Below are 26,513 nucleotides of genomic sequence, written 5' to 3' on the forward strand. Positions count from 1 at the left end.
GTAGGGCCGATTGGGGGGTTGGGGCACCGCCCCCTGTCACACTCAAGGCAGGGTTGATGGGGAGGTTGCGGCGCCACCCCCTGTCATGCACAGAGCAGGGTCAATCAGGGGGTTGGGGAGCTCCCCCCTGTCATGCACAGAGCAGGGCCGATCAGGGGGTTGAGGAGCTCCCCCCTGTCACTCACAGAGTAGGGCTGATAGGGGAGTTGGGGCACCGCTCCCTGTCACACTAAGGGCAGGGCAGATCAGGGGGTTGGGGCGCCGCCCTCTATCACCCACAGAGCAGGGCCGATCAGGTGGTTGGGGCGCCGCCACTCTCATACTCAGGGCAGGGCCAATGGGGAGGTTATGGCGCTACCCCGTCACACACAGAGCAGGGCCCATGGGGGGCGGGGGGGTTGGGGCCCCGCCCCCTGTCACACACAGAGCTGCAGGGCGATCAGGGGGTTTGGGCGCTGCCCCCTGTCACGCTGATCCCAGTGCCGGGAGGCATATTACCCTTTTACTATATAGAATAGAGGCCTGGTGCATGGGTGGGGCTGGCTGGTTTGCCCTGAAGGGTGTCCTGGATCAGGGTGGGGGTCCCCACTGCGGTGCCTGGCCAGCCTAGGTGAGGGGATGATGGCTGTTTGCAGCTGGTCACACACCCTTCAGGGTGGGGGTCCCCACTGGGGTGCCTGGCCAGTCTGGATGAGGGGATGATGGCTGTTTGCAGCTGGTCACACACCCTTCAGGGTGGGGGTCCCCACTGGGGTGCCTGGCCAGTCTGGATGAGGGGATGATGGCTGTTTGCAGCTGGTCACACACCCTTCAGGGTGGGGGTCCCCACTGGGGTGCCTGGCCAGTCTGGCTGAGGGGCTGAGGGCTGTTTGCAGCTGGTCACACACCCTTCAGGGTGGGGGTCCCCACTGGGGTGCCTGGCCAGCCTGGATGAGGGGATGATGGCTGTTTGCAGCTGGTCACACACCCTTCAGGGTGGGGGTCCCCACTGGGGTGCCTGGCCAGTCTGGCTGAGGGGCTGAGGGCTGTTTTCAGGCTGGGACTGAAGCTCCCAACCACTCCGTGTTTTTTTGTTGTTGTTGTTTTTTTTTTTTATTCTGGGCCAGCTTTAGCTCTGAGGCCTCGGCTGCTGAAAACAGGTTTCTGGCCTTTGTTTACCGTCTGTATTTGATACAATGTTGCAGTCCGGCTGGCTGAAGCTCCACTGAGTAAAGCAGGTTTCTGGGTTTTTTTTAGCTTCTTTATTCGCAACATAGTTGCTGAGAGTTGCAGCTGAGAGGCCGGCAAGTCAGGCGGGGAACGTTGGAGTTCTCCGTCACTGAAGCAAGCAAGCCTCCCTGTTCGCATCAGCTGCCTGGCTGCCAGCCGCCATCTTGGCTGCCAGTTAATTTGCATATCTCGGCCCTACTCTGTGAGTGACAGGGGGATTAGCCAATGGGAAGGGTAGTGGAGTGACACTAATTACCATGTTTCTCTTTTATTAGTGTAGATGATAGTTTATGTACATGACTCCTGTTGCACATATGCATGAGTTTTCCTATGTCATGTATTAGGAGTAGAATTGCTGAATCATAGGGTTAAATGTGTCTTAAATTTCCCAAAGTGGTTGTATGCTATACCAGGAGTTTATCAGAGCTCCTGGAGGTAATTCTCACAATATTGTGGGGTTCCCCCTATGGCTGTGCCCCCCTGGAGTGTTTAACTCTGAGTTGTTCACATAGAGCCTCCCACAATTTGTCAATTACAATTCATGTTTTCCTACCCTGGCACCAGTTTCCAAAGAGGTTTCTGCTCTTCAGTCTCTGCATCAGTTAAGTCACCTGTCTCCCTCTTTAATCCAGGGGGCAGCAGTTTACATCTCCATGAAGAGTTGTAGATTTTTCCGTCTCTTCAGCTTTTTACTTGTTGTTAGGATGGAGCGGTGATGTATAAGCTCCTTAAGTGCAGAACCAGAAACTAGAAGCCCCACCCCAGGGTCAGTGATTGCCTTTCTCTCATCACATGCCTTGGTGAATTGTTATTGTCTTTTCTATATTTGGGTTCATTTCCAACTTTATCCTTTGCACTTTCAATGTCATCAAATATTTCTGAGAGTTTCCATAATGTGATTTTTTTTTTTTTTTGCCACCAGCATTCATCTGGGATAAGTCCATACTTTTCATCACATTCACTTTTTTCATTTATGTTGATATGTTCACCTTCACCCTCTGACTTCCTGGATACAGTCTCTAAAATGGCAGTGGTATCAACATTCCCATAGTCAGCTTTTTCTTCTATAGCTACATTTATATCTGGTTAGAATTTCCCTCCAACGTTACCACTTTGTTTCTTTTCTGCAGTTTTATCTTTGTTGGCTAACTCCCTCTTTTGATTATTAATTTTTCTAAACTGTCCTGTGAGTTTATCACTGTAAGACAAAGAGGCAACACAGTTACACCTTTACTGTCTGTGTGTGAACTGAATAGCAGGTGCACAGTGATGAATCACTGACAGACTTTGAAAGAAGTGAAGTGATTGGCCAGTGATCATGATACATATCTGTAATTTGCAGTGATTTGTGGACCAAAGAGCTAGCAGACAAGTCCGTACTTTATGTAGTTACTCAAGTTTAATATATGAGTAAAATTCAAACTGTGTTGTTGGAGGAGTGGTAATTTAACTAAACTGTAAGTAGCTGAAATTTAGGCAAGTGAGGACTGCCTGCACCTTTTTATTTATTTTTCTAGCTTTATCTCACTGTGAAGGGCCTCCGGTACAGTGTTGAATGAAGGTGGTAATATCAGTTTATGGTATTCCCATCTATTCTTAGTTTGCTAAGAATTTTTATCATGAGTGGATTTTGGATTTATCAATTGTTTTATCTATTGAGACAGTTATATGATTAACTTTCAATTTGTGGCAAATAATATTAATTGATTTTTCCAATGCTAAGTCAAGTTTGCATTCTTGGGGTGAAACTCACTTAGTCTTGATGTTTTATCTTTTTATATATTGTTGGATGCCATTTGTTCATGAGTGAAGACTATAATTTTTCTTCTGATATTTTTTCTTCTTAAATTTTTATATCAAGGCTTTATAAAATGAGTTGAGAATATTCTCTTTCCCCTTCTTAAAGAATTTCTCTAAGTTTCTTCATTGTTAGGAAGTTTTTATGATGAAGCCATATGTGGCCTGGAGTTTTCTTATGTGAATATTTAAAATTATTTATTATCTTTAATGGCAGTATGATTGAGTCTCATGTAAATTTTTTTAATTTAAATTCTTTATTGTTTAAAGTATTACATGAGCCTCCTTTTTCCCCCATTGACCTTTGCCTGACCACCTCCACCCCCCAGCACATGTCCTCACCCCCCTATTATCTGTGTCCATTGGTTATGCTCATGTGCATGCATACAGTCCTTTGGTTGATCTCTTACCCCCTCACCCCCCGCCTTCCCTCATAGGTTGGACAGCCTATTCGATGCTTCTATGTCTCTGGTCTGTTTTTGTTCATCAGTTGATGTTGTTCATTATATTTCACAAATGGGTGAGATCATGTGGTATTTATCTTTCTCTGACTGGCTTATTTCACTGAGCATAATGCTCTCCAGTTCCATCCATGCTGTTGCAAATGGTAAGAATTCTTCTTTTTTTTTTTTTACAGCAGTGTAGTATTCCATTGTATAGATGTACCACAGTTTTCTAATCCACTCATCTGCTGATGGGCACTTAGGCTGTTTCCAAATCTTAGCTATGGTAAATTGTGCTGCTATGAACATAGGTGTGCTAAGTCATTTTAAAAATAGTTTTGTGTATGAATTTGTGTCATAGACAGTGGAGTTTTTATATTAACTAAAATCTCATATCTGTAATGCTAGTGAGGTGAAAGAAGTTATCTACTTATGATTGGTTTAACCTTAACAGTACATGTATTCTTAGTTAAACATTTAAAAATTGGTAATATCTTATTTTAAAATAATATATTTGACATCTATGAAGCATATAATAATTTCTGTTTATAAGCCTTTGAGAAAAATCCTCCCTTAAATAGTATAACATCATTTCTAGAAACTATTAAATCGCATACATGAAGAAGTAACATCTTAGCTTCTTACTAAGTAAAGCAGGTAATGTCCGTTTATTTTATAGAGGAGAGGATTATGGGGTGAGTAGGACAAGATAGATAAGAGAAAGGGAAAAAATACTGGTTTTGAATCTTGAAGAATCAAAAATCCAACAGCAATCATATTTGAAATAACTAATTCCAGAGAGAATTGTAAATCAGGTTTTAGAGCGGGCAACTTTAAAAGATGCTATTTAGAAAGTAAGGATTCTGATGACTTTTATTAAATCAAAAACCAAAACTTTGACGAGATAGCATTAATTAATAAATGCTAGGGAACGGCGCTCCTCGTCAATGTTGCACTTCAAACGTGATGGGTTTCTATCTTCAGCCTGTTTTGTCCCGGATGAAAAGGAAAAATGCGTTACATATATGGAGTAAGAATGGTCTTTACCTCAGCTTAGCCAGAGAGTATTTGTTTCATACAGTGCCCAAAGTCAGTGCATTACTGTATGTGTCTTATTGGCGGGGATAGGTGTAATCATCACAGGAGACTTGGTGTTGTGGAGAAGGCAGAGCCACCTCGCGAGGAGAACCTGGGGAGAGCATGGGATAAGCTGTGTACGGTGTTTGAGAAATACAGCCTGTCCTCCAAAAATGGGCACACACACTTAGAGTAATTATAAAGGTGGTGTTTATTAAAATACATTTCATTTTTTAGATTGCGCTATCAGCTGTTAGTACATATACTTTTGGGGAGGCATCCTGTATACCTCGAACACTAACACACATACATGCACAGACTAACGATACTCCCACCCCACCCTAGTATGTTGCCTTCTTTCATTTAGTAAATATACACTTAGGGTTCCTCCAGGTCTTTTCCTGATGTGTTTGTGTGTGTATGTGTGAGTTTGTATATCTCACACATATTGTAGTTGTGCCCTTAATGAAAACACTCTGCTTCCAGAAAAAAAAGAAAAAGGAAAAAAAAACCTGCTTGTTTTTCCACATGACTGCGGAACAATTATAGCTTCTAGGAGCCCTTCTCCTGTTCCTGGGAAAAAAGCTGGGCTGGCTGGTATTTGCATAATCGTCTTTAGGGCTATTGTGGGCGGGTTTGGGCTGCTGACACAGAGCTACAGACTGGCCACCTGTCCAGAACAAATGAACTCGGCCTTTGTGCAACATTATTATCTGTTTCTCCTGTGTTATTTCTGAGTAATGAATAATTTGATTAAATATTATAAAACTATTTAGGAAATATTTGTGTTGAACTTAAATCTTCCATTTTGGGGAGAGAGAAATGTTCTGCCTATTCCACTGGCACAACTATATATTTCCATGTCCCCTCTGGCATAGTTTTGTATCTGCTTTTGTGAAATTATCCTCATGAATATTAATTAGGAATGTGAGAATTTAAAAAGAAACTTCAAAATGATTTGTAGTCATCCTCCTATAAATTATAAATGAAATGTTGTCTGTTTTCTAGGAGTCCATTTGACTTATGTGGAATAATTAATTAAAATTTTGAAATTAGCAAAGGAAAAGAAATTTCTATGGTCTTGAAATAAATGAATAATTATTACCTTGATAATTAGCCTCATTACTCATTTAGGAAGTTTTTGTCCTAATAATTAACTAATTTTGTTAATCATCAACATTCAGCCTATGATGGGAAATTTCTCAGTTTTTTAAAAACTTAGATGTGATAGTGTTGGTATTTCTTGTACATAATGACCAACTGAATTGAATTTTTCATGTTAGAATTAACTTGTAATTGAGAGACCCTGTAATCATACTATATAAGAAAACCTCAATATCAAATAAGTGGTCAGTGAATTGGTAAAATTTTTAAAAATTACCAGAGTTACTTTGGGGGGAAATATACATGGTATATTTGATCTTAGTTCTCATTAAATATATATTAATGAATGAAAGATTGAATACTGCTAGGAGACATTTAGTACCTGTAGTATACATATCTGGTGCTGTGTATATTTAATTTTCTTTGATTATCATAACTCTCTTTTGAGATAAATAGTATTGTACTTTTTAAATCTACTTTAAATTTTAGCAGTTTCAATTTTACAGTAATTTTGAGCAGAAAGTACAGAGTTCCCATATATCCTCTGTCCCCACACATGCACAGCCTACCCCACTATCAACCTACACCAGAGTGGTGCATATGTTACAGCCAATGAATATACATCGACACATCATTGTCACTCAAAACCAACATTGGGGTAACTTTTTTAAAAAATAATTCTTTATTGTTGAAAGTATTACATATGTCCCCTCCCCCCCCCATTGACCCCCTCCAGCCTGCTCCTGCCCCCCAGGTATTCACTATTTTATTGTCTATGTTCATGGGTTATGCATACAAGATCTTTCCTCCCACCTCACCCCCACCCTCCCCTGCCTTCCCTCTGAGATTCTGCACCCTGTTCCATGCTTCCATGTTCGTTCATCAGTTTATTTTGTAACTTAGATTCCACATATGAGTGAGATCATGTGATACTTATCTTTCTCTGACTGACTTATATCACTTAGCATGATACTCTCAGGTCCCTCCATGCTGTCTCAAAGGGTAAGAGATTCTTCTTTTTTACTGGTGCATAGTTTTCCATGGCATAAATGTACCACAGCTTTTTTATCCATGCATCTACTGATGGGCACTTGGGCTGTTTCCAGGTCTTACTAGTAGCTATTTTAAATGTGGTGCAATGAACACAGCAGTGATTACATTCTTTCTGATTGGTGTTTTGAGATTCTTAGGATATATTCCTAGAAGTGGTGTCACTAGGTCAGATGGGAGTTCCATATTTAATTTTTTGAGGAAACTTCATACTTTTTTTTATAATGGCTGGACCAGTCTGCATTCCCACCAGCAGTGTACTAGGGTTCCTTTTTCTCCACATTCTCGCCAGCATTTATTATTTGTTTATTTGTTGATGGTAGCCATTCTGACAGGTGTGAGGTGATACCTCATTGTCGTTTTAATTTGCATCTCTCTGATGATCAGTGACTTTGAGCATTTTTTTCATATGTCTCTTGGCCTTCTGTATGTCCACTTTGGAGAAGTGTCTATTTAGGTCCTTTGCCCATTTTTTAATTGGATTGTTTGTCTTCCTTTTGTTAAGTTGTATGAGTTCCTTACATATTTTGGATATTAACCCTTTATTAGATGTATCATTGTCAAATATGGGCTTCCATACAGTGGGCTCCCTTTTTGTTTTGTTGATGGTTTTTTTTTTGTTTGCTTGTTTGTTTGTTTTGGTTTTTGCTATGCAGAAGCTTTTTATTTTGATGTAGTCCATTGGGGTAACTTTTGATGTTGTACATTCTGTGAGTTTTGGCAAATGTATAATAACATGTGCCCAGCATTGTTGTATCATACAGAATAGGTTCACTGCCTTAAAAATCTTCTGTACTCCCCCATTTGTTTCTTTCTCCCCACCTAACCCCTGGAAACCACTGATTCTTTTCCTGTCCCCATAGTCTTGCCTTTTTTGGAATTGCACATTATGTAGCCTTTCAGATCAGCTTCTTTCACACAGTAAAATGTGCTTAATTTTCCTCCATGTCTTCTTATGACTAGATAGCTCATTTCTCTTTAGTGCTGAAGAATATTCCGTTGTCTGGATGTGCTGCGGTTTTTCTATTCACCTACCAAAGTATTATCCTTATTTTATAGATGATGAGACAAAAGGTGAGATTAAATAACCTGCCCAAGTTCACATATATAATACGCATCATGTCTGAGACCAAAACCCATGATCTAATCAGTGGTCTCTACAGTAGGTTGTTCACACTATTGGGGGTGTACAAAATGATCATATATACATGAAGGGGTTTTTAACAGCACTCTATTTGTTTGCCTTTCTGTGTTGCACTGTGCAGCAGTTTTCATCTGATTAAGTTGATTTGCAAATGATATTCTCTAAAGTAAACTATTTTGAGATGACTAAAGGTCAAGCACATGAAATTGTTTGCTTGCTGATTTGATACATTCCAGTTCTGCTTTGAAGAAGGAACTGCTTTTACAGCTGTCTTTGAGATCAAGTGGGCAGTTCAGTCATGCTGACTAATCTAACCATTTTCTTACTGTTAAAAGCAACAGCAACTAGGTTGTTTCCCCTCTCCCCCAATTAAAACCTTCATGTAGGAGAGGTATACATGTCCTACAAATAGGTATCAATTAATCTAAGCCTTGAAATATGACTTTAACAAAAAATTTTTTTTAAAATTACAAATTTTATGATGTATAGTGACTTCTTAATGTTCTAAATAAGCTAAAGTCACATACATTTTGCTCTAAAATTTGATAAGCCATAATTTGTTTTCTAGCTGATAATGTTTAAATATTGTAAAATTAATTCTGCCAAAGCCAGTTTTGCTAACAAGTAATATTAATCTTTATTAGAAGATGACTGTAACACACAGTGAAAAAATGTTGCTTCTTCTTACTAATATCTTCTGGCAGTTTGGAAAGAAAAATTTACAAAATGTGGGGGAAAGGAAAAACATTCATAAAAGTGTAACCATCATTTCTTGGTTAAACAATCTAGATCTGAAAAATGGAAAAAATGAAGTAAAAACTATCGAAATAATAGAGGTAAGCTAAGTCAGTGCCTTTTAATTAGTAGTATTTTCTCTTAATTAAAGCTTGCACGTAAATTTCTTTGGGAATAAATGGAGGGACTGTATAGGAGAAAACAAGACTGAGGGGGGGATCATTGAAGTAAACTAGAAAATGATTAAATAACTGGCATCGGGTAGATTTGACCTTGTGCCTCCTAAAGGGAGTATACCTTTTAAACAAACTTCCAAGTTTTATACACATATTGGCAACAGCATTACTGAAGATTAACACTTAACATTTCCTTTCTGTTAAAGTCCAACAGGATTTATACACATACTTTCTCTTATGAAATTGTCATAATATTCAGTGGAGAACTAACCATATTTCAGGCAGGCGACTTTTATGTCCCTTATGTATCTTGAAGGTGACGCTATGTGTTTTGTGTAAGCGTAGTGAATTAACTCAAGATGATACATCCCAGTTCCAAGGAAATATCTTTTTTAATGTATTTTTATGATTCTGTTATAAGCATTATTATATTAATGGCGCTTTTATTTTAAAATGAGGAAAAGAAAGACATTGAGAATCTTTCTTAAAGAAAGAATAACTTTGTGTAAAGCTGCTTTGAGAGAAGATATCTCCTGGGTACTAAAAAAAGAATTCACTGTGTGTCAGCGTAAGTTTCAAAGAACAAGTTGGATGCTCACAAGTAAAAATTTACTCCACCAGCCCATCTCCCACATTTCCCCTACTATTTTTTACATCGCCAGTTTTGTTTTTTTACCTGAGTTATGCCAAGCCCTTCTTCATTTTTCAGTTAATCAAATTCCAATTTGTTCTTTCAGATCTAGTTTTAATGTACTTAAATTTACATAGATTTCCTGACATATCTCACTTTAGGAGCGATAGTGGCTTTTTCTGTTATACTTCTGCTAAACCTGGTATTGTTTGTATTATAATCCAACAACGCTTTCTGTAATTAAATAACCTACCAGTATATTTATCTCTGGGGGAGATACCATCATCCATCCAGTTATATAAAGTCAAAATCCAAAGGATCATTTTTGTTGTCTCCTTTTTTATCTTTTTTTTTTTATTATTGATTTTTTACAGAGAGGAAGGGAGAGAGATAGTTAGAAACATCGATGATGAGAGAAACATCGATCAGCTGCCTCCTGCACATCTCCTACTGGGGATGTGCCCGCAATCCAGGTACATGCCCTTGACCGGAATCGAACCTGGGACCTTTCAGTCCGAAGGCCGAACGCTCTATCCACTGAGCCAAACCGGTTTCGGCTTTTATCTTTTTTATCACTAGACCATTAGCAATCATGTCAGTTAATTTCTCCCTCACTTTTGAAGGATAGTTTTGCTGGATACAGTATTCTTAATTGGCACTGTCTTTCTTTTGGCACTTTGAATATCTGGACCCACTGTCTTCTGCCCTCTCAGTTTCTGTTGAGAAATCTGCTGATAATTTTATTGGCAAGCCCTTGTATGGCAATTTGCTTCTTTCTTACTGCTTTCAAGAATTTCTCTTTGTCCTTAGCTTTTGACACTGGGATTATAGTGTGTCTCACTGTGGGTCTCTGGGTTCATCCTACTTGGAATTCATTGAGTTTCTTGGCTTTTTATATGATCTTTTGTCAAATTGGGGACATTTCTATCACTATTTCTTCATTTAATCTCTCTGTACCTTCCCTCTTCTCCTTCTAGTACTCCCCTCAGTGTGTGTGTGTGTTGGTTCATTTGATGGTGTCCCAAAGGTTCCTTAGGCTCTGTTCACTTTTCTTCAGTGGCAAATAGGGGTGCTACAATGGCTGCCCACCTCTCCGTCTCCACTTCCTTGATCAGAATCAGCAATCAGCGTGCAGATCCCAAATATTTGGAGGACAGGGCCTTTATTGCTCACCCTACATAGAGGCTGCTCCAGGAACAAGTGTTGCCTGCCACTGGGAGATGGGAGGTAACTACTTTTGAGCTAAAAACAGTGATAGGCCAAAATGAACTTCATCAGAGTTCCAAAATAGTTATATGAGACAAATTCTGCCACTGAGTCTGGCTTAAGAGATAAATTCCTGGTGCTTCTTACGCCACCCTCTTCCCAGGATCTTCTCATGCAGTAGTCTTCTAATTGGGGATATAACTAAAAAACAAGCAGGAGGACATGAAAAATAGGACAATGAAAAATATTTCATAAGTTTCCTCAAGGGTGGGGGTGAAGTTCTCTATTACTATTAAAGTAACTTAATAATAAAGACAATCTGTATAATTTACATCAGTATGAGAAGTATCCAACTTATGCAGTAGACTTGTTAATTTTTAAATGTAATTTGCATAATGTTGGCAATTTCGTGACAGAATGTTATAGTATATAGATAACATGGTTTCCTATAATTTTGTGGAGCCATCTGTATGTTGGGAAGAAATAGATTCAGAATAACCTGAATGGGAGCCATGGAGCACACTCCTGCTCCATTTGCTGTTGTAAATGGTCAAAAGGTTAAGCCATCAGTCCATTTCCTAGTGTCTACTGAATAGTGGCTTTTTTGTGTTGCTTCACTTGTTAGAGCAATATTGAGAGATAAAACAAAGCAAGTCTTACATCAGACACTGATGGCTTTTAAAAAGTTGGAATGGGATGTTATTGGATGTTCCAAAGAGTATATTGATAGTAACTTTTTATGGAAACCACTGCTCCAGAGTAAACTGTACTTGGAAATCAAATCAACATTATATATCAGTGATGCTCAAGTGAACATAAATACATATTATATGTCTAGTGCACCAGTTTTAAGGAGTAATGTTGTGGGCTTGGGGGAGTGATTTAAAAAACAAACCACTTTTTAAAACAGTCATACCTTTATTTTCCTTAGACACTTAATTGGGGTAGATTTTATTTCTATATAAATAAACCTTTTATTTATAAGATGTAGCTTTAAGCATAACATAAAAAGGAAACCAGTGAAGTACAGAATGCTTTCTGAGGCATGAAATGTTATTTAGGACTTTTCCTGTAATGGCCACGGAGCGTTTCTTGAGCGTCCATGCCGATGAGATCTTGAACAGCTGCATGAAGCACACAGAAGTCCTGATTCCTGCCTCTGTGAACTCACTTGAATAAAGTCTTTCATCTAAAGGCCTCACTGTTTGTCTATTTCATGAATCCCTCATCTCTTCTCTGAAGGGCTCATTCAGTTTAATACAGTTCAACTTTGTGGTGGAGAGCTCTAGACTTTGCTGTTGTGACTTATAATGCACACAAAAAAAGATAAGTTAAAGTAATTTAAGAATTCTTTAAAGAATTGGATGAAATCCAAGCTAAAATGGTGGGGTTTAGGGGAAAGGGAGCAAAGATTTAGAATAACTAGGGATTCTAATTCAAATTTAACTAGTTATGTGATCTTAAGTCAAATTCTGTATACTTGTAGTGTCAAATTTCTCTGTGGTTATAACAAAGCCTTACAGAGTTCAGAGGAATAAATGTTTTGAAATGCTTGTTAAGTTCATTTGTTTTATATAATTCAGTCCTCATGTTATATCTCATATTCTGTATTAAGTATTCTCTGACAACTTTAGCAGTGATTAAACTGAAAAAGTCACTATCATATCATTTAGATGTAATTTGTTAAGTAAATTTCAGGTGATCTTTTCTTCATCTGTGTACTTATATCACATATTGCCATTTATTTGGCAGTAACCTATGTATTGTCTCCCAGTTTACCTGATCTGCTTCTTACATCTGTTGACATATTATGAATTCTTTGAATTCAGGGAACTTGACTCATTTGAACCTTCACTAAATTTAATGTGTAGTGCTAAGTATGGAGTAAACTTCTGTTGTTGTTTTTTTATTGCTCTTTAGTGTACATATGTGTTTTCCCCCAATAGTGGAGAAGGTCAAATTTGACTATAATTTTACTAAGGAAATTATTTATTATATTAAAACTACCTGGTCATAAGCTTAGAAATATGATATAGTTCCCTGCCCCCCACCCCCACCCCCTTTGAGCATATGAAAATTAGGATCCAGGGACTTTTTTTTTTCCCCAGGGAAATTTTGATCCAAACATTTCTGAGAATGGCAAAAACACAAAAGGAGTTTGGGCATTATACATTAGAAATAAAATAATGTAGGTGGCATTTATTCATGCAGTCAGTGAATATTATTGCCAACTACTTCATGTTAGGCTCTTTGCTGCTGTATCCTAAAGACATAGTGATTTTTTTTTTTTAAAAGACAAGATTCCTACCTGATGAAGTTTATAGTCAGTAAACAGACAAAAACGGGTGCAGTAGACATATAATTGGTTTTTATGTTTGCCTGAGCATCATTAATATATAATGTTGATTTAAACCAGACAGTAACAGTGTAATAAGGATTATAAGTGATTAGGATGGTATGAGATAAAGTAACTGGCTGAAAGGTGAGCTACTTTGTATACAGTGATTAGAAAAGGCCTTCTGGAGAAAGGTACAGAGTCAGACCCAAAGGATAAGGAAGTGCCTAGATTGTGGTCTTTAAATGTGGTTTCTCTCTGAAAGGACTTAGAATTCCTTGGAAAACTAGCTTAATTGAAGATCTATAATAAGAACTATAAAACAAACTATCAAAGTCTGGTGGGGTCATGATAAGGGAGCCAACTTGAGGGGACTACCACTGACCACAGATGTAACAATTAGCGGATGAAAAGAATAGCGACTGCAATAAATTGAAACACATCTTTTACTCAAAATATATGAGTTCATAATGTTACTTTAAAAATTCATTGTTCACCTTAGTACCAAAACTGGACAATCAAATACTTATCTTGCCTTTACTCTGAGATAACTAAATTGTTCAATGAGAGATAGGTCTTTAAAAAAAATTCAAGCTAGTAAATGCAGAAAGAATGATAATCTCTGTTTTAATAAAATGTAGTTTTATTAAAATAGAGTAGGCAGTGAAACTTCTCACATTTTCATATATGCTTTTGAAATTTTTTAAATCAGTTTAAAGGAGGGGCAGTGAGAATTCAGCCAGTAGGAATGGGAGTGGTAGAAAGATGTTTTCCGAAAATAGGAACGGTATGAACAAGATGCAGAAGTGAAAAAATACTGTACATGTTCAGGGAAGAGTTAGTAATTGGGTTCCCCAAAGTACAAGTTATGTAAGTGGTAGTATTGTGGATATGCAGTTATATATTCACAATTCCTAGAAATAGTGAAACCATACTCATACCAAGTTCAGGAGGAACTTGAGATTCAAGGAGCTTCTCTACATTTCCTACTGCCCTTTGGCTATTGAAATGGTAAACAGAAGAATTCAACAATGGATTTAATGAAGCCAAATTGATTTGGCAGCAGAGCTTAGTAAAAAGGTACCATATAGAGAGAACAGCATTAATTTTTCTTGGGCAACCTCTGCTTAGAGTATGCCGTCTATTAATGTGATTGTTCTTCATCTCAGCATTTTATTTATTCTTTTTAAAGTTGTATGTATAGAGATGAGCATCCCAAAGTCAATGATTTCTAATCCATTACATCAGTCCCTGGTATAATGTTAGAGGACCACGTATGTTCCCATATAAAGGTAATATGTTCTGTATTTAGAGTGAGTAGTTTAACCTCACTTGCCAGCAAAATAGTCTTCTCTGTTCAAATCTTGATACCCACCATACCTATTATAGATAAATATTCTGTTTTGTTCCGGTTCATGTTGTATTGATAACGGTAATTGGGTATATTTCTTTGTAAAGCCAATTTTTTTTTTTCATTTGAAGTGGTTTGTGCCATGGTATTATTTAAAAAGTAAAACCCCTTAAAATCTCTCTTGAGAAATATTGGTATAGAATACTCATTGATTTTATAAGCCAATGAGTATTTGCTCCAAATTGAATGTGTTACTACCTTTCCTGGTATCTTAAAAGTTGGCTGCTGGAATTTAGAAACGCAGTACATGTCACAGCAGAGGACTGGCGGGAAATGGAGATGTCAAACTGTGTAATCAGAGCTTTATGGAGGTGGACAACTGTGCTCCCTGTTAGTCTGTTTTAATGGCTGGTGAAGTAAAAAGCATATCAATTTTCAGTTTTCTCATAATTATACTCACCGTTTTCCTTAAAATGGAGATGAGAAGACTGTAACAATAATGAAATAAGTGACAGTGTTCTACCATTCAACATTGATTCTTTACTTCAGAATTAAATTTATATTTGGAAAGATGGGGTTTGCTAAGTACTGTATTTTAGGAGAAGAGTCTCCTTTTAGCACAATACTTATTTTATAAAATATGTGTATTTTTTAAACAGGGTATCCAGAAGTTGGCTAGTCAATATCTGAAGAGAGATTGGCCTGGAATAAAAGCTGATGATCGGAATGATTACAGGTACCTTAATTAAGTAGTTCTTGCCCGTTGTTTTTATTTATTTATGTATTTATTATTTTTTAAAGACTTTATTGTTGAGAGTATTATAGATGTGCCCCCTTTTCCCCTCATTGTCCCCCTCTACGCAGTTTCTGCCCTGCTCCAGGCCTTTAACACCCTTGCCCATTGTTTTTAAAAAATGGTTTCACTGAGAGCCATGTCACATAGAGGATAATGTAGACTCCAGTTAAAAAAAAAATTGCTTCTTTTTTCTGCTGTTTTTAGATGTAATTTCAAAATTATTAAAAATGTTAATGTTTCACAACATATGTAATCTATATAAAAGAGATTATTTTATGTCTTAGACTAGTATTACATTTTTAAAATTAATTAATACCCACATATTGAATTTAAGAGAGTAGAGGATAATGAGGCATTATTTCCTCAGCAGCCTATAGATGAAACACATTGCAACAATAATGAAACAAGATTGTAGTGTTCTACCATGATTACTGATTCTTTATTTTGTGAGCTTAAGAGAAAAGACTTTCTAAGTTTGTTTGTTTGTTACTTAAAAACAGATTGATTGATTGATTGATTGATTGATTGATTTAAAAAACAGGTATCCAGAAATTGGCTAATCAATATCCCACATACACATTTTAAAGAAGGTAGATGACAATAGAACATAAATTCTGTCCTTAGTAATATATATATCTTTAAAGTATTTATAATTTTGTTTAGAAATTAATATATTTTTTGAGATTAATTTAGAAGTACTTTTGGTGTTTGTGCTCAAGACATAGTGTTGCGGGAACCAAAAGTCAAAGACAGATTTCAGAGTTTGCTGTCTGGTAGGAGTTAAGACTAATGCCCATGAAACAATAGCAGAGAAACCAGAGTAATTAAGAACTCATATTAAAGTGTGTGGTTGAGTCTGTATATGAAGTCATCAGATAATTATCTTATCCTCAGATAATTTCTTAATGGGGCTAGAAAATTGAAAATACAGGAGAAACCCTAATAGTTCTTCACAATTGCAGGAATGACTGATAACTTGGAAGGTAGCATGATACTATAAGTAATAGATCCATGTAGTTGCTACATAGAATAATAAAGGAAAACAGGGAAGTAAACAAAAATAGAGATTTTTCTTGAGTATCTACAAAACAACGCAATGACGTACATAAAAATTATGTAGTCTTTTTATATACTGGGAAACCAAGTCTCAGGTTACATGCGTTACTCAGGGTCACACAGCTACTTAGACATGCAGTCATTCATTCATTCATTCTTTATCCATAAGATAGATGTGAGATATCTGCTACACACTAGCTGTGGAAGTAGATTTTAGGGTTGGACTAGAGGAAATGGTGCCGGTCCTGAAGGAGCTTACAGGAGGCAGCCACTATAAATAGTTGCAGTATTTGGTAGCAGTATAGGTGCATTGCAACGGCAGAGGAAAACGAGGCTTCTAGAGCTGAATTTTAAAGGATGTGCAGGAGTTTGCCAGGTTTGTGCAAAAGGAATCCTAAGCAGAAAAAAATCCTTAAAAGCATGGAGGCATGAGAAAATATAAATGTTAGGTAACGGTGAGCAGTTCAGCGTGGAGTGAAGTACATGGGTTAGAGGGTGAGAGGAGTTTTGGGAGGATACGTAGATAGGCATCATGAAGGACTTTGCATATCCGTTTCTTCTTTTACCCAGAAGATAACAGAGCCATTGAAGAATTCCCACGAGAGGAGTAGCATGTTCAGCTTCACTTAGTAATGGTATGAAAGTGGATTAGAGGGAGGTGAAGAAGAATTTGGAAAGAATAGAATTGCAAGAATTTAATCCCTTGTCTTGTACTTGAACCCTGGAAATTATAGTAGAAAGTAGTTTGTGGGGGAAATTTCAGTTATACTTAGAAAACCGAAGCTAGAGAACTTGGAATTGATTTGGCAGAGGGGGTGTGTGTGTGTGTGTGTAATTTGTTTTGAGACAAACTATAAGAGATTTTCTGTAGTTACCAAACTATAAAATAGTTTTCTCAATATCTAAAATAGCTCTTGGAGTATAGAAAGCACTTGATCAGTATCTGCTGGTGAAGAATGCAGTAGAGGGGAAAAAGAGAAAGGAAGGACTATAGAATGACTCCCTGGTTTTTTAACTTAGGCAACTGAGAGGATGGTTGTACCATTGTGAAAAAAACAGTAGAGAGAAATCAGGATCCAGGGTGAGAATGGTAATTGCCAATTTTTTGTTTGTTTATTATAGTTTTCCTTCTAGTCATTTAAAATTTTCCTTTTAACGTTTTTTTATATTTGTATTTGAATTAGTAGTTTACAAATTCTTGCCCAAGAAATGCATGTTGGTAGCATGTGTAACAGTATAAAGTGTAGCCCCCGCTTTTCCCAATTTCTTCCACGCATATTTGTACTCCCCCAGAGTAATTTGTTGCTAAAAGCCTGTGGTCTTTTCTTCCATATTTTCCGGTGTGATGCACACATGAACATACACAGTTCTGCTGTTTTTAACAGAACCGATGCACGAAATTTGTACAAGGGGCTTGGTCCTTGTGGCCCTGCCCCCTGCCCACTGGTCCTTCAGGAAGATAGCTTTGCTGTCTGGTCTAATTAGTATATTAGCTCTTTATTTATTTTTTTTCTGTTTGCTCCGCCCTGTTGATTCCCTGAGACCCCGCCCCACCCCTAGCTCTTTATTATAAAGGATGTTTCTGTAACCTCCCCCCTGCTCATACACTCACTTAAGGAGATTTTAGACCTCTTTTTATGCCAGTACATTCAGGCTGTGCTAGTGTCATAGTATGAGTAAATTGTAGTTTTGTTATTCATTTCTCTGTTGGTGGTTATTTAGTTTATTACTGTTGCAAAATAATGCTGCAGTGGATAACTCATGTATGCACACAGTTATGCCTTTGTGGACTGAAAGTATTTATAGGGTAAATTGGTAGAGGGGGAAATGCTGGGTCAAAGGGGTTATATATTTAAAATGATAGTATTGTAAATTATCCTTCATAAACCCTGTGTCAATATACGGGATGGGGCAGAAGTAGGTTTACAGTTGTGAGCATGCAAAACACAGAATTTATTTTGTATTATTATTTGTTAATTATTGCATTATTTTTCCATACGAACAACTGTAAACCTATTTTTGCACCCCCCCTCCCATATATTACATTTCTTCATATTTGATTTCAAATTGCCTATTCCTTTTCATTTTTTACCAATAGGGCATGTGATAAGTCCTTTAAAAAAAAATTGCCAGCCTGATAATACATGCACCATTTAATGCCATTAAACTACCTCCATTTGCCTAGAAACTGAACTTCTGGAACACTACTTTTTCTTGGTCCTTTTTTTTAAATCTTTGAGGACAGGTTTTCATTCTGTCTTTGTCCAGGTTGCTATAACAAAATTCCATAGATGGGGTGGCTTATAAATAGCAGAAGTTTATTTCTCACAGTTCTGGGGGCTGGAAGTCCGAGACATAGTCAGGTTCTAGTGAAGTCTCTTTTCTGAATTGCAAACTTCCCAACTTCTGGTTTGTCCTCATGGGGGAAGGGTTTGGGAGCTCTGTGGGGTCTCTCTTACAGGGACGCTAATCTGACTTATGACCAGTCAGTCCCCAAAAGCCTTATCTCCTAATAACATCACCTTTGGGAGTTAGGATTTCCATATATGAATTGTGGAGGTGAGGGTGGGAGGGTTTACAAACATTCAAACCATAGCAAGTCCTTTCTCTGTAAATGTTTCTTAAAGTTCCTTCAGTTCTCTGGTGACTGCTTTAAGTACTCTTTATTTCTATCCCTATCTCTAAATATTGCCTATAAACTAGTAATGATCATATGCTTTATTAAGTCTTCATCTCGGGAACCAAAAAGTCAGCTGCCTCCAACTTTCACTTCTTTCTAGATCTTATGTTGTTGTTGTTTTGAAGAATGTTACGTTGCTGCTTCTCTGCTTGATCGGTGCCTTTCACAATTTCATTTGCTACAATACCACTATCTCTAGGCCTACTGTTACTCCCCTGCTTGAAAATCTTCTATTGTTTCTCCTTCCCAAGAGGATAAAATAAAATTAAAAGAAATTTTTTTAAATATTCGAAGCCATGGAGAAACCTGGCTCCAAATGACCTTCCTGTCCTTGCCTGCCATTTCCCCTTTCATCCTTGGTTCCCAACCCTTGGGCACATCAGGCTGTAGTTGTATTGCAGTTCATATCACACCTCAACTGAACTACAGTCAGTCATCCTCCCTGCCTTCCTGCTTGTCTAGGCTCAGGATACTCTCCCTTCCTACCAATAACAACAATACTTGAATGCTTGCTTATGTATTTATTTAAAATATATTTTTATTGATTTCAGAGAGTAAGGGAGAGAGAGATAGAAACATCAGTGATGAGAGAGAATCATTAATCGGCTGCTCCCTGCACGCCCGCCACTAGGGATTAAGACCATAACCCCAGGCATGAGCCCCCACTGGGAATCAAACCATGACCTTCTTCATAGACAGATGCTCACCCACAGAGCCACACAGTCCAGGATGAATAATTATTTATTAAACACCATGCTTTTTCCTTGTTATCAGTTACTGCATAAATTAATCTTAGATTATGAACTTACCGCACTTCTAGAATCTGCTTGATGTGTGGTGATATATTTCTGGGTCTGGGTTTGAGATGAGAGGAGAAGGTAGAAAATAATTATTTAGAACAGTGAGATAACAAGTGGATTAGGGGAACAGAGGAGGATTGCTGGATAGTAGCACTAAGGCGCTAGTCGAATTTATTGACATCAATTTATAGTGAGAACAAGCAGCGTGATTATGGTTTTCTCAGCAACGTTCTGCTGCACAGACATCAATATGATATAAACAGAATTTTGGATTTAACCAGTGTTGGAACTTGTGGATTATAATGATGAAAAGAAAGGGGGGCGAGGATAGTAAGAGTGTACATGAGGAAGTAATTATAATGGTGGACATGAAGCCAGGTAGGTTAAGGAGCTGAGAAAGGAGATCATGACAGGTTTGAGAGACTGTGGGAAGGGGGTAGGATCAAATGGATTGTGGGTGTTCTGATGGGGTTGAGTGATTCTTAGAGTCAAAATCCTAAAGGGAATGAGGGGAAACAGGAGTTATTGGTCAGCAAATAGATAATTAAATTGGAGGTAGAGCAGAGAGGTAGTTGTTGGCAATGACAAAGTCTAGGTTATGACCATGGGAGTGCACTTTCCAGATGGATAGCCTTAGAAAATTTTCACATTTCTAAGTATTACTTTTCTTCTCTGCAAAATGGTCCTGCAAAATGGGGAAATGCCTATCTTACAAAGTTATCATGAGAATTAAGTGGTATGATAAATGTAAACTACATGACATAGTGACTAGCATGTGATAGGTTCTTAAAATAATTTCTCTCCTTTCTTTTGTAATTTTGATCCTCATTTCCTGACCTGAGCAGAATAATAAAACACCATACATACTTGATACCTTTCCTTCTGCTTCAGAGTTACTTATATGAAGCCTAGTGACATAAGATAAAAATTTTAAATCACTCTACAAGCCATTATTATTTTCCCCCAATCAGAATGAAAACCACCACAAGCTTAGAACTACCACTACTGTGTTAACAAGAAGTGCTTCTCTGTTACAATTCTGCTACTGTTGCTATTTATTCATTTAAAAGAATCTGTGTGTCACATCATTTGCATTTAATTGTTAAAATAGCCCTGTGAGTTACATTGTGCAGATATTTTTGTTATTGCTTTGTTTGCCAGTTGGGGAACTGAAAGTAAAGTGAAAAGTTACATATGATTATATTCCTTAAATTAGAACTTGAACCCAGGTCTTCTGACTGACTAGTAACTGAATTCTGTGTTTTCCATGGTATCTCATTGTTGAGAATATGATTGCCTACTACAGATCTGTTACTCTATAAAGATCTCCTTTTAAATTGTATAATGAAAATATTTTTTATTGTATAGGCCTCATGTATTATAAAATGAATTTATATATTCATCCATTTCTTTTTTTCATTCATCGCATAATTATTATAATCTTTCTAAATAGTAGGCCATGTACTAGGTCCAGGAATATAATAGTGAGAAAGACATATACCCCTGCCTTCATGAAATTTTCACTATAGTGAGGACAGACTTTAAACAATTACATAACGCTGTTTATAATTGAAAGGAAAATGCTCAAGACAAGTGAACAAATAACAGAGAGGGACTTGACTGAGTTTGTGGGTCGGCTTGGTGGTGATCATAAAAGACTTTCCTAAGGAAGTTGCATTTAAGCCAAGATTTGAAGGATGAGCAACAGTCACCTAGGTCAGCGTTTTCAACCGGTGTGCCATGGCACACTGATGTACCGCAAAAATTTTTAAAACATGCAGTGCCTGACTGTTTAGTCAGGGGCACTAACCTCTTTTCCCTTAGATTGTTAAATTTAAAAAGTGACAACAACCAACACAGTAGCCATCCGGTGTGAATGAATTAAAAGTATACCTATTTTTTTGTGAGATTAAAAAAATATATGTTTTCTCACTTTTATTAGGATTTTAAAATGTATTTTAATATAAATTAATGGATGATAAAACATAGTACCGAGCTTTTGATTCTTTGAGGAAATCAGTTATTTGGACTGCTTTGGAGGTCCTGTGTGAGTTCACACCCAGGTTGCATTGATTGTCATGCAGTAAGGCCTTAGAGGAAATTGATTTTGCTGTTCTCTAAGTCCATCAGTACTTTTATGCTGGTAGTTTTTGCTAGCACACTACACTGAATCTTTTTTCCAAAGATTCATTTATTTATTTTCTATCTAAGTAAATGAATATTCCCATCTAAACTGATTCATTTGACATATTACAAAAACTAATTTTTTGCACAAATTAATTGTTTCCTTGGTTGAAAAATAGTTTCAAGGTTTTTTTTTTTAGTTCTAATTATGATGGGGGCCCAGCTAATTTTTGTTTTGTTTTCATGGATCATCCATTGCCCCCCCTGCGCCCCCCCCCCCGCTAGCATTTTATGTAGCATATGGTGCTATACATTGCTATAGTAGAAGATCCACATGACCTAGGAAAGGAAATCTCAGGAGATGAATGTTGTAATCTATCAGTGCATGTATCTCATTTTATAAAACAAAGTACCGTCCATTATTCTGATATGTTATAAAATATGTTTATAGCTAGTGTAGGGTCATACTAGAACTGGCTAAGGCACTTAGCAAAGTAGAAGAGAAGGTTTGAAAAGGAAGTTGGCTATAAAAAAACACAGGTGAATAATTATTTGACTTTCCCAAGAGATTGCTGAGCACATTTATCAAGTAAAGGTAATGGGATTTGCTTGAAGTGATGCCAAGCCACAGTGTGATGCTGGCTAAGCATTATTACAACAGAGAAATAGATGTTAAGCAATGATACCATAGACTTCTTTTGTCAGACAAATAGATTTCTCCAGCACATAAGCAGTTGTTCTCCACCCCCCGTGTCACATCAGTTTGTGTGAGAGTAATATGATGTAGTTCAAACAGATGTGCCTAACCTTCATCTGTATTGCAGGACTGCTGCATTCTTACGTGATTTAATTCTCTAAATCTGAGTCTCAGTTACTTCATCGACAAAATTAAGAAAATAACTTGTTGAAATAATGACACTTGATATTCATAATGATGACCCTGAGACTATGAAAGTCCTACAGGCTGAATTATTGACTGGTTTTTATAGTGTTAGCTTTGTCTGGCATTGCAATCCTTGTATCACTTTAACCAATAATCTGAATAACTAATTAATCAAAACAGCCAGTTGTTAAGCCATAGAGAGAGAGAGTATATGCTGTGTTTCTACTTATGTATTCTAAAAATAGTGCTTCCTATAAACCAGTGTAAATACACTTTTAACTATAAAGACAACATTCTTTCTGTTTGTCAGTGTTAACCAGTAAGAAAAAGGTTAGACAGCTCTTCTCTTCCCTACCTAATGCTTTTCTGTCCCTCTTTGAACTTAGGAGCATGTATCCTGTTTGGAAATCTTTTCTCGAGGGAACAATGCAGGTAGCCCAGTCTCGGATCAATATATGTGAAAACTATAAAAACTTCATTTCTGAGCCCGCAAGGACAGTGAGAAGCTTAAAAGAACAGCAACTGAAAAGGGTATTGTTTCTATTTGTTCTTTTCTTATATGCATTTTAATATCTGTGTTATATTTGTAATCTGCAAGATTATATTAAACTAGAGGCCCAGTGCACGGATTCGTGCACGGGTCAGGTCCAGCCAGCTGGGCCCCAATCGGGGCAGATTGGGGCTGGGCCTGTCGGGAGGAGGAGATGGTGGGAAGTTGGCCGGCCAGCCTGCCCTGATCGGGGCCTGATGAGGGCCAGGCCGGCTGGGGGAAGGAGCTGCCGACAATTGGCCGGTGGGCCCCACCCCCAATTGGGGTTGGGAGGCCGATTGGGGGTGGAGCTGGCCATGGGGAGGGGCTGTAGGTGATGGGCCAGCCATCCCCGCCCCCAAATGGGGTGGGGGGTGCAATCAGGGGTGGGCTGGCCAGGGGGAGAGGCTGTGGGCCTATCATGGTGGGGCAGGCTAATTAGGGGCAGGGGTGGCCAGGGGGAAGGGAGGGAGCGTTTGGCCAGCCGGCCCCACTCTTAATCAGAGTGGGAGAGTCCAATCAGGGGCAGGGGGGAGGGGCCACGAGGTTGGCCGACTGGCCCCACCCACCCCCTAATTGACTGGTTTGCTGGCCACAGTGGGTGTCATAATGACCAGTCGTTACAGTCGTTATGGCCATTATGATCGCTGGCTTTTTATATATATAGATTGCATTTAATACTTGGAGCTTTCCTATTTGATCACAATTCTGATTTCAACATGGTTTTCTGATTACAACATGTACTTTCTAACTACTGTGTTTTATTAACTGACAATGGTGAGAGTAAATTTAATATGTGGACATTCTGAAAGTTCTGTAAATACTTAAATATTAATTTTCAACTTAGCTTAAGTAAATAGATTATAGTTTTACAACATTGGTATAGTTTGGTGTATATTAAAATAGTTACAATTTATTAATCTCACTGAGTCTTAAAAAAATTCAATATAGCTTCCATTTAAGCCATTTTGCATAATGATTTAAAAGAAGTTGACACTTTTTGACAAAATATAAAGTTATTACCAAAAATTACCCAAAATGATATACTCTAAAGTTTAATTATATAGGTCAGTGGTCAGCAAACTGCGGCTCAGCAAACCATGGCTCACAAGCCACATGCAGCTCTTTGCCCCCTTGAGTGTGGCTCTTCCACAAAATACCGGCTCTTCCACAACATACCAACTTCTGGGCATGGGCCACGAAGTTTCAATCGCACTTTATGTGCGTGCTCACACGTGATATTTTGTGGAAGAGCCATACTGAAGGGGCCAAAGAGCCGCATGTGGCTCGCGAGCCCAGTTTGCCGACCACGGATATAAGTTATGTAAAAGTAAAAGTTTTCAAATAGATCTTTCTTTGATTATGCAGAAATTAAAAATTCACAGAAAAATCATTATTAAATGTGATTTTTATAAAAGTCTTGCTATTGGAAATAGGTAATGGAATTATGTCATCTTTGGAAATAGAGTTACAAAAATAGAGATTATCATGACACCTAAGAAGCAATTAAATTTTTCTTGGGGAATTATTAATACTTAAGAAGATATTAAGGTAATTATTTAAGAATATAATGTTTCAGAAGCCATTCAGTATTTTGATTCTAATTGTCATTTGGATTTTCAGAACTTTTGTACAAACAAAAAGCAACAAACACTAATCTTCCTTTTTGTCAAAGCATAATATCAATATGTTAAGTGTATGTTGTGTGTATATAAAATTTTAATCTCTTTCGAGTGGTCAGATAATATCAGTTGATCTTAACATACGTTATAAGAATGCACTTTTTTATCTTTGATCAAATACCTTTTTAAAACAAACATGGTGAATAAACTATATAACCACTGACCAAACAGTGCTTTGATTTTAAAGAAAATATTTTGTATGTGTATATACATATACCCATTTGTGCATGCTAACTAAAGACAGGAAATGAATAATATTGTAACTTCCTAACCGGCAATACCATGTTTCAAATATCAGTGCTTTCAACAAATCTAACTGAATTACTGGAATGTTCCACCTTTTTCACTATCAGAATATTTTGAAAGAGTTTACCTCTTTTACTTTTTTTCTTCCATTGGTAGAATAGTCTCTGACCTGAATGTAACCAACATTCCTGAGCAAAGAATGTTTGGTGAGATTTGACAAGCCCTCATATGTGAATTAACTTGTTTTATATTATAGCTGATAATCATGTTTATGTTTCATCTAAGCAATTGTTAAACATTAGGTACATATTAGGCTAACTGTCAAAACTCTGAGATTATAAATGACACAAACCAACTTCAGACATTTAAGCCAAGATGAAAATGTATTCGCTTGTAAATTTCAACATGGATGGAATCCAGGTGGGGTGGATCCAGGTGTTCAAATAATAATATTAGAATTTAGTTTTTTCCTTCCCATCCATTAGCTCTGCTTTTTCCAGTGGCTTCATTCTTTAGCAACTCTCTCCACAAGGTGGCCCCCAAAGTGCCAGATTTTAAAATCTTATAGCTAGCCATTCCATGTTTTCTATTTTTCTAGTAGTTCTAACAAAACCACCAGAATTGAAACTCATTGGGTTATCTTGGCTCACAGCCCACCCACTCCAGTCAGGAGTTACAATCGTCATATAAACTACATGGACTAAAAATGGGGAAAGAGATTCTCCAAAGGAAAATGGAGATGGGTTCCCAAAGAAACATTCACAAACAAAAGCAACAGATGGCCACTGCAATTGGCCTCTCCAGTTGTACCTCCCAAACTTTACGACAACTAACTCCATATAGGAACAGCTAAACCATCTACATATTCTTTTTCTTTTTCTTCTTAGGCTGGCTACCACTAGTGCTAGGACTGGGGCCACTTAGCAGGAATTAGGAGCACACAGAGGCCAGATGCTGCTAATTTGGGAGATTTTAGAAAAGTCTGAAGCATGAGCCAAGAGAAGCTGTTTGTATGGAAAAGCCACTAGTCATAGCTTGGGTGGCCCACAAGTCGGGTGGGGCAGGGTCTCAGGGAATCACCAGGTTGGGGTGAACATTGTAAGCCAAGTTAATGGAGACTCAGATATGGGGCCTGCCTGCTGGCTCGGTGGAGTTAGGGCTCAGAAAAAGAACAATGGCCTCTTCCAGCACTGCTGTCTGGGAGAAAGCTGCCCCTTAGCCCTTGCCCTGAAGCCAGACAGTTCAGTTCTTCCCCTGGTGCCTTTGGAGCTGCTGCCCCAGTACTGGAGCTCAGAGCAAGTGAGTCTGAGTAAGTCTGTGCATGGGCCCTTTAAGAGGAACTGCCTGGGACTCCAGCCAACTTTTGTCTCCCTCAGCCTCAATCCCCACTGGCTTTTACAGCTAGAAGTTAGGGAGACTTTTCTTCCTGGCACGGGAACTTTTCCCCAGGTTGGGGGTT

The 26,513-nt window shown here is 37.9% G+C and overlaps 1 protein-coding gene across 2 annotated transcripts in view; it reads left to right on the forward strand.

Moving 5' to 3' along the window:
* FCHSD2 (FCH and double SH3 domains 2) overlaps nt 1-26,513 on the forward strand; it is a 178,275-nt gene that overhangs the window by 55,927 nt on the left and 95,835 nt on the right. For both annotated transcript variants that reach the window (XM_059708535.1, XM_059708536.1), the window contains 2 exons: nt 14,918-14,994; nt 22,984-23,128. In XM_059708535.1, coding sequence (XP_059564518.1) covers nt 14,918-14,994; nt 22,984-23,128 — 222 coding nt within the window. The remainder of the gene's footprint in view (nt 1-14,917; nt 14,995-22,983; nt 23,129-26,513) is intronic.

Source organism: Myotis daubentonii, chromosome 9 (assembly GCF_963259705.1).
Source record: "Myotis daubentonii chromosome 9, mMyoDau2.1, whole genome shotgun sequence".
NCBI lineage: Eukaryota > Metazoa > Chordata > Mammalia > Chiroptera > Vespertilionidae > Myotis > Myotis daubentonii.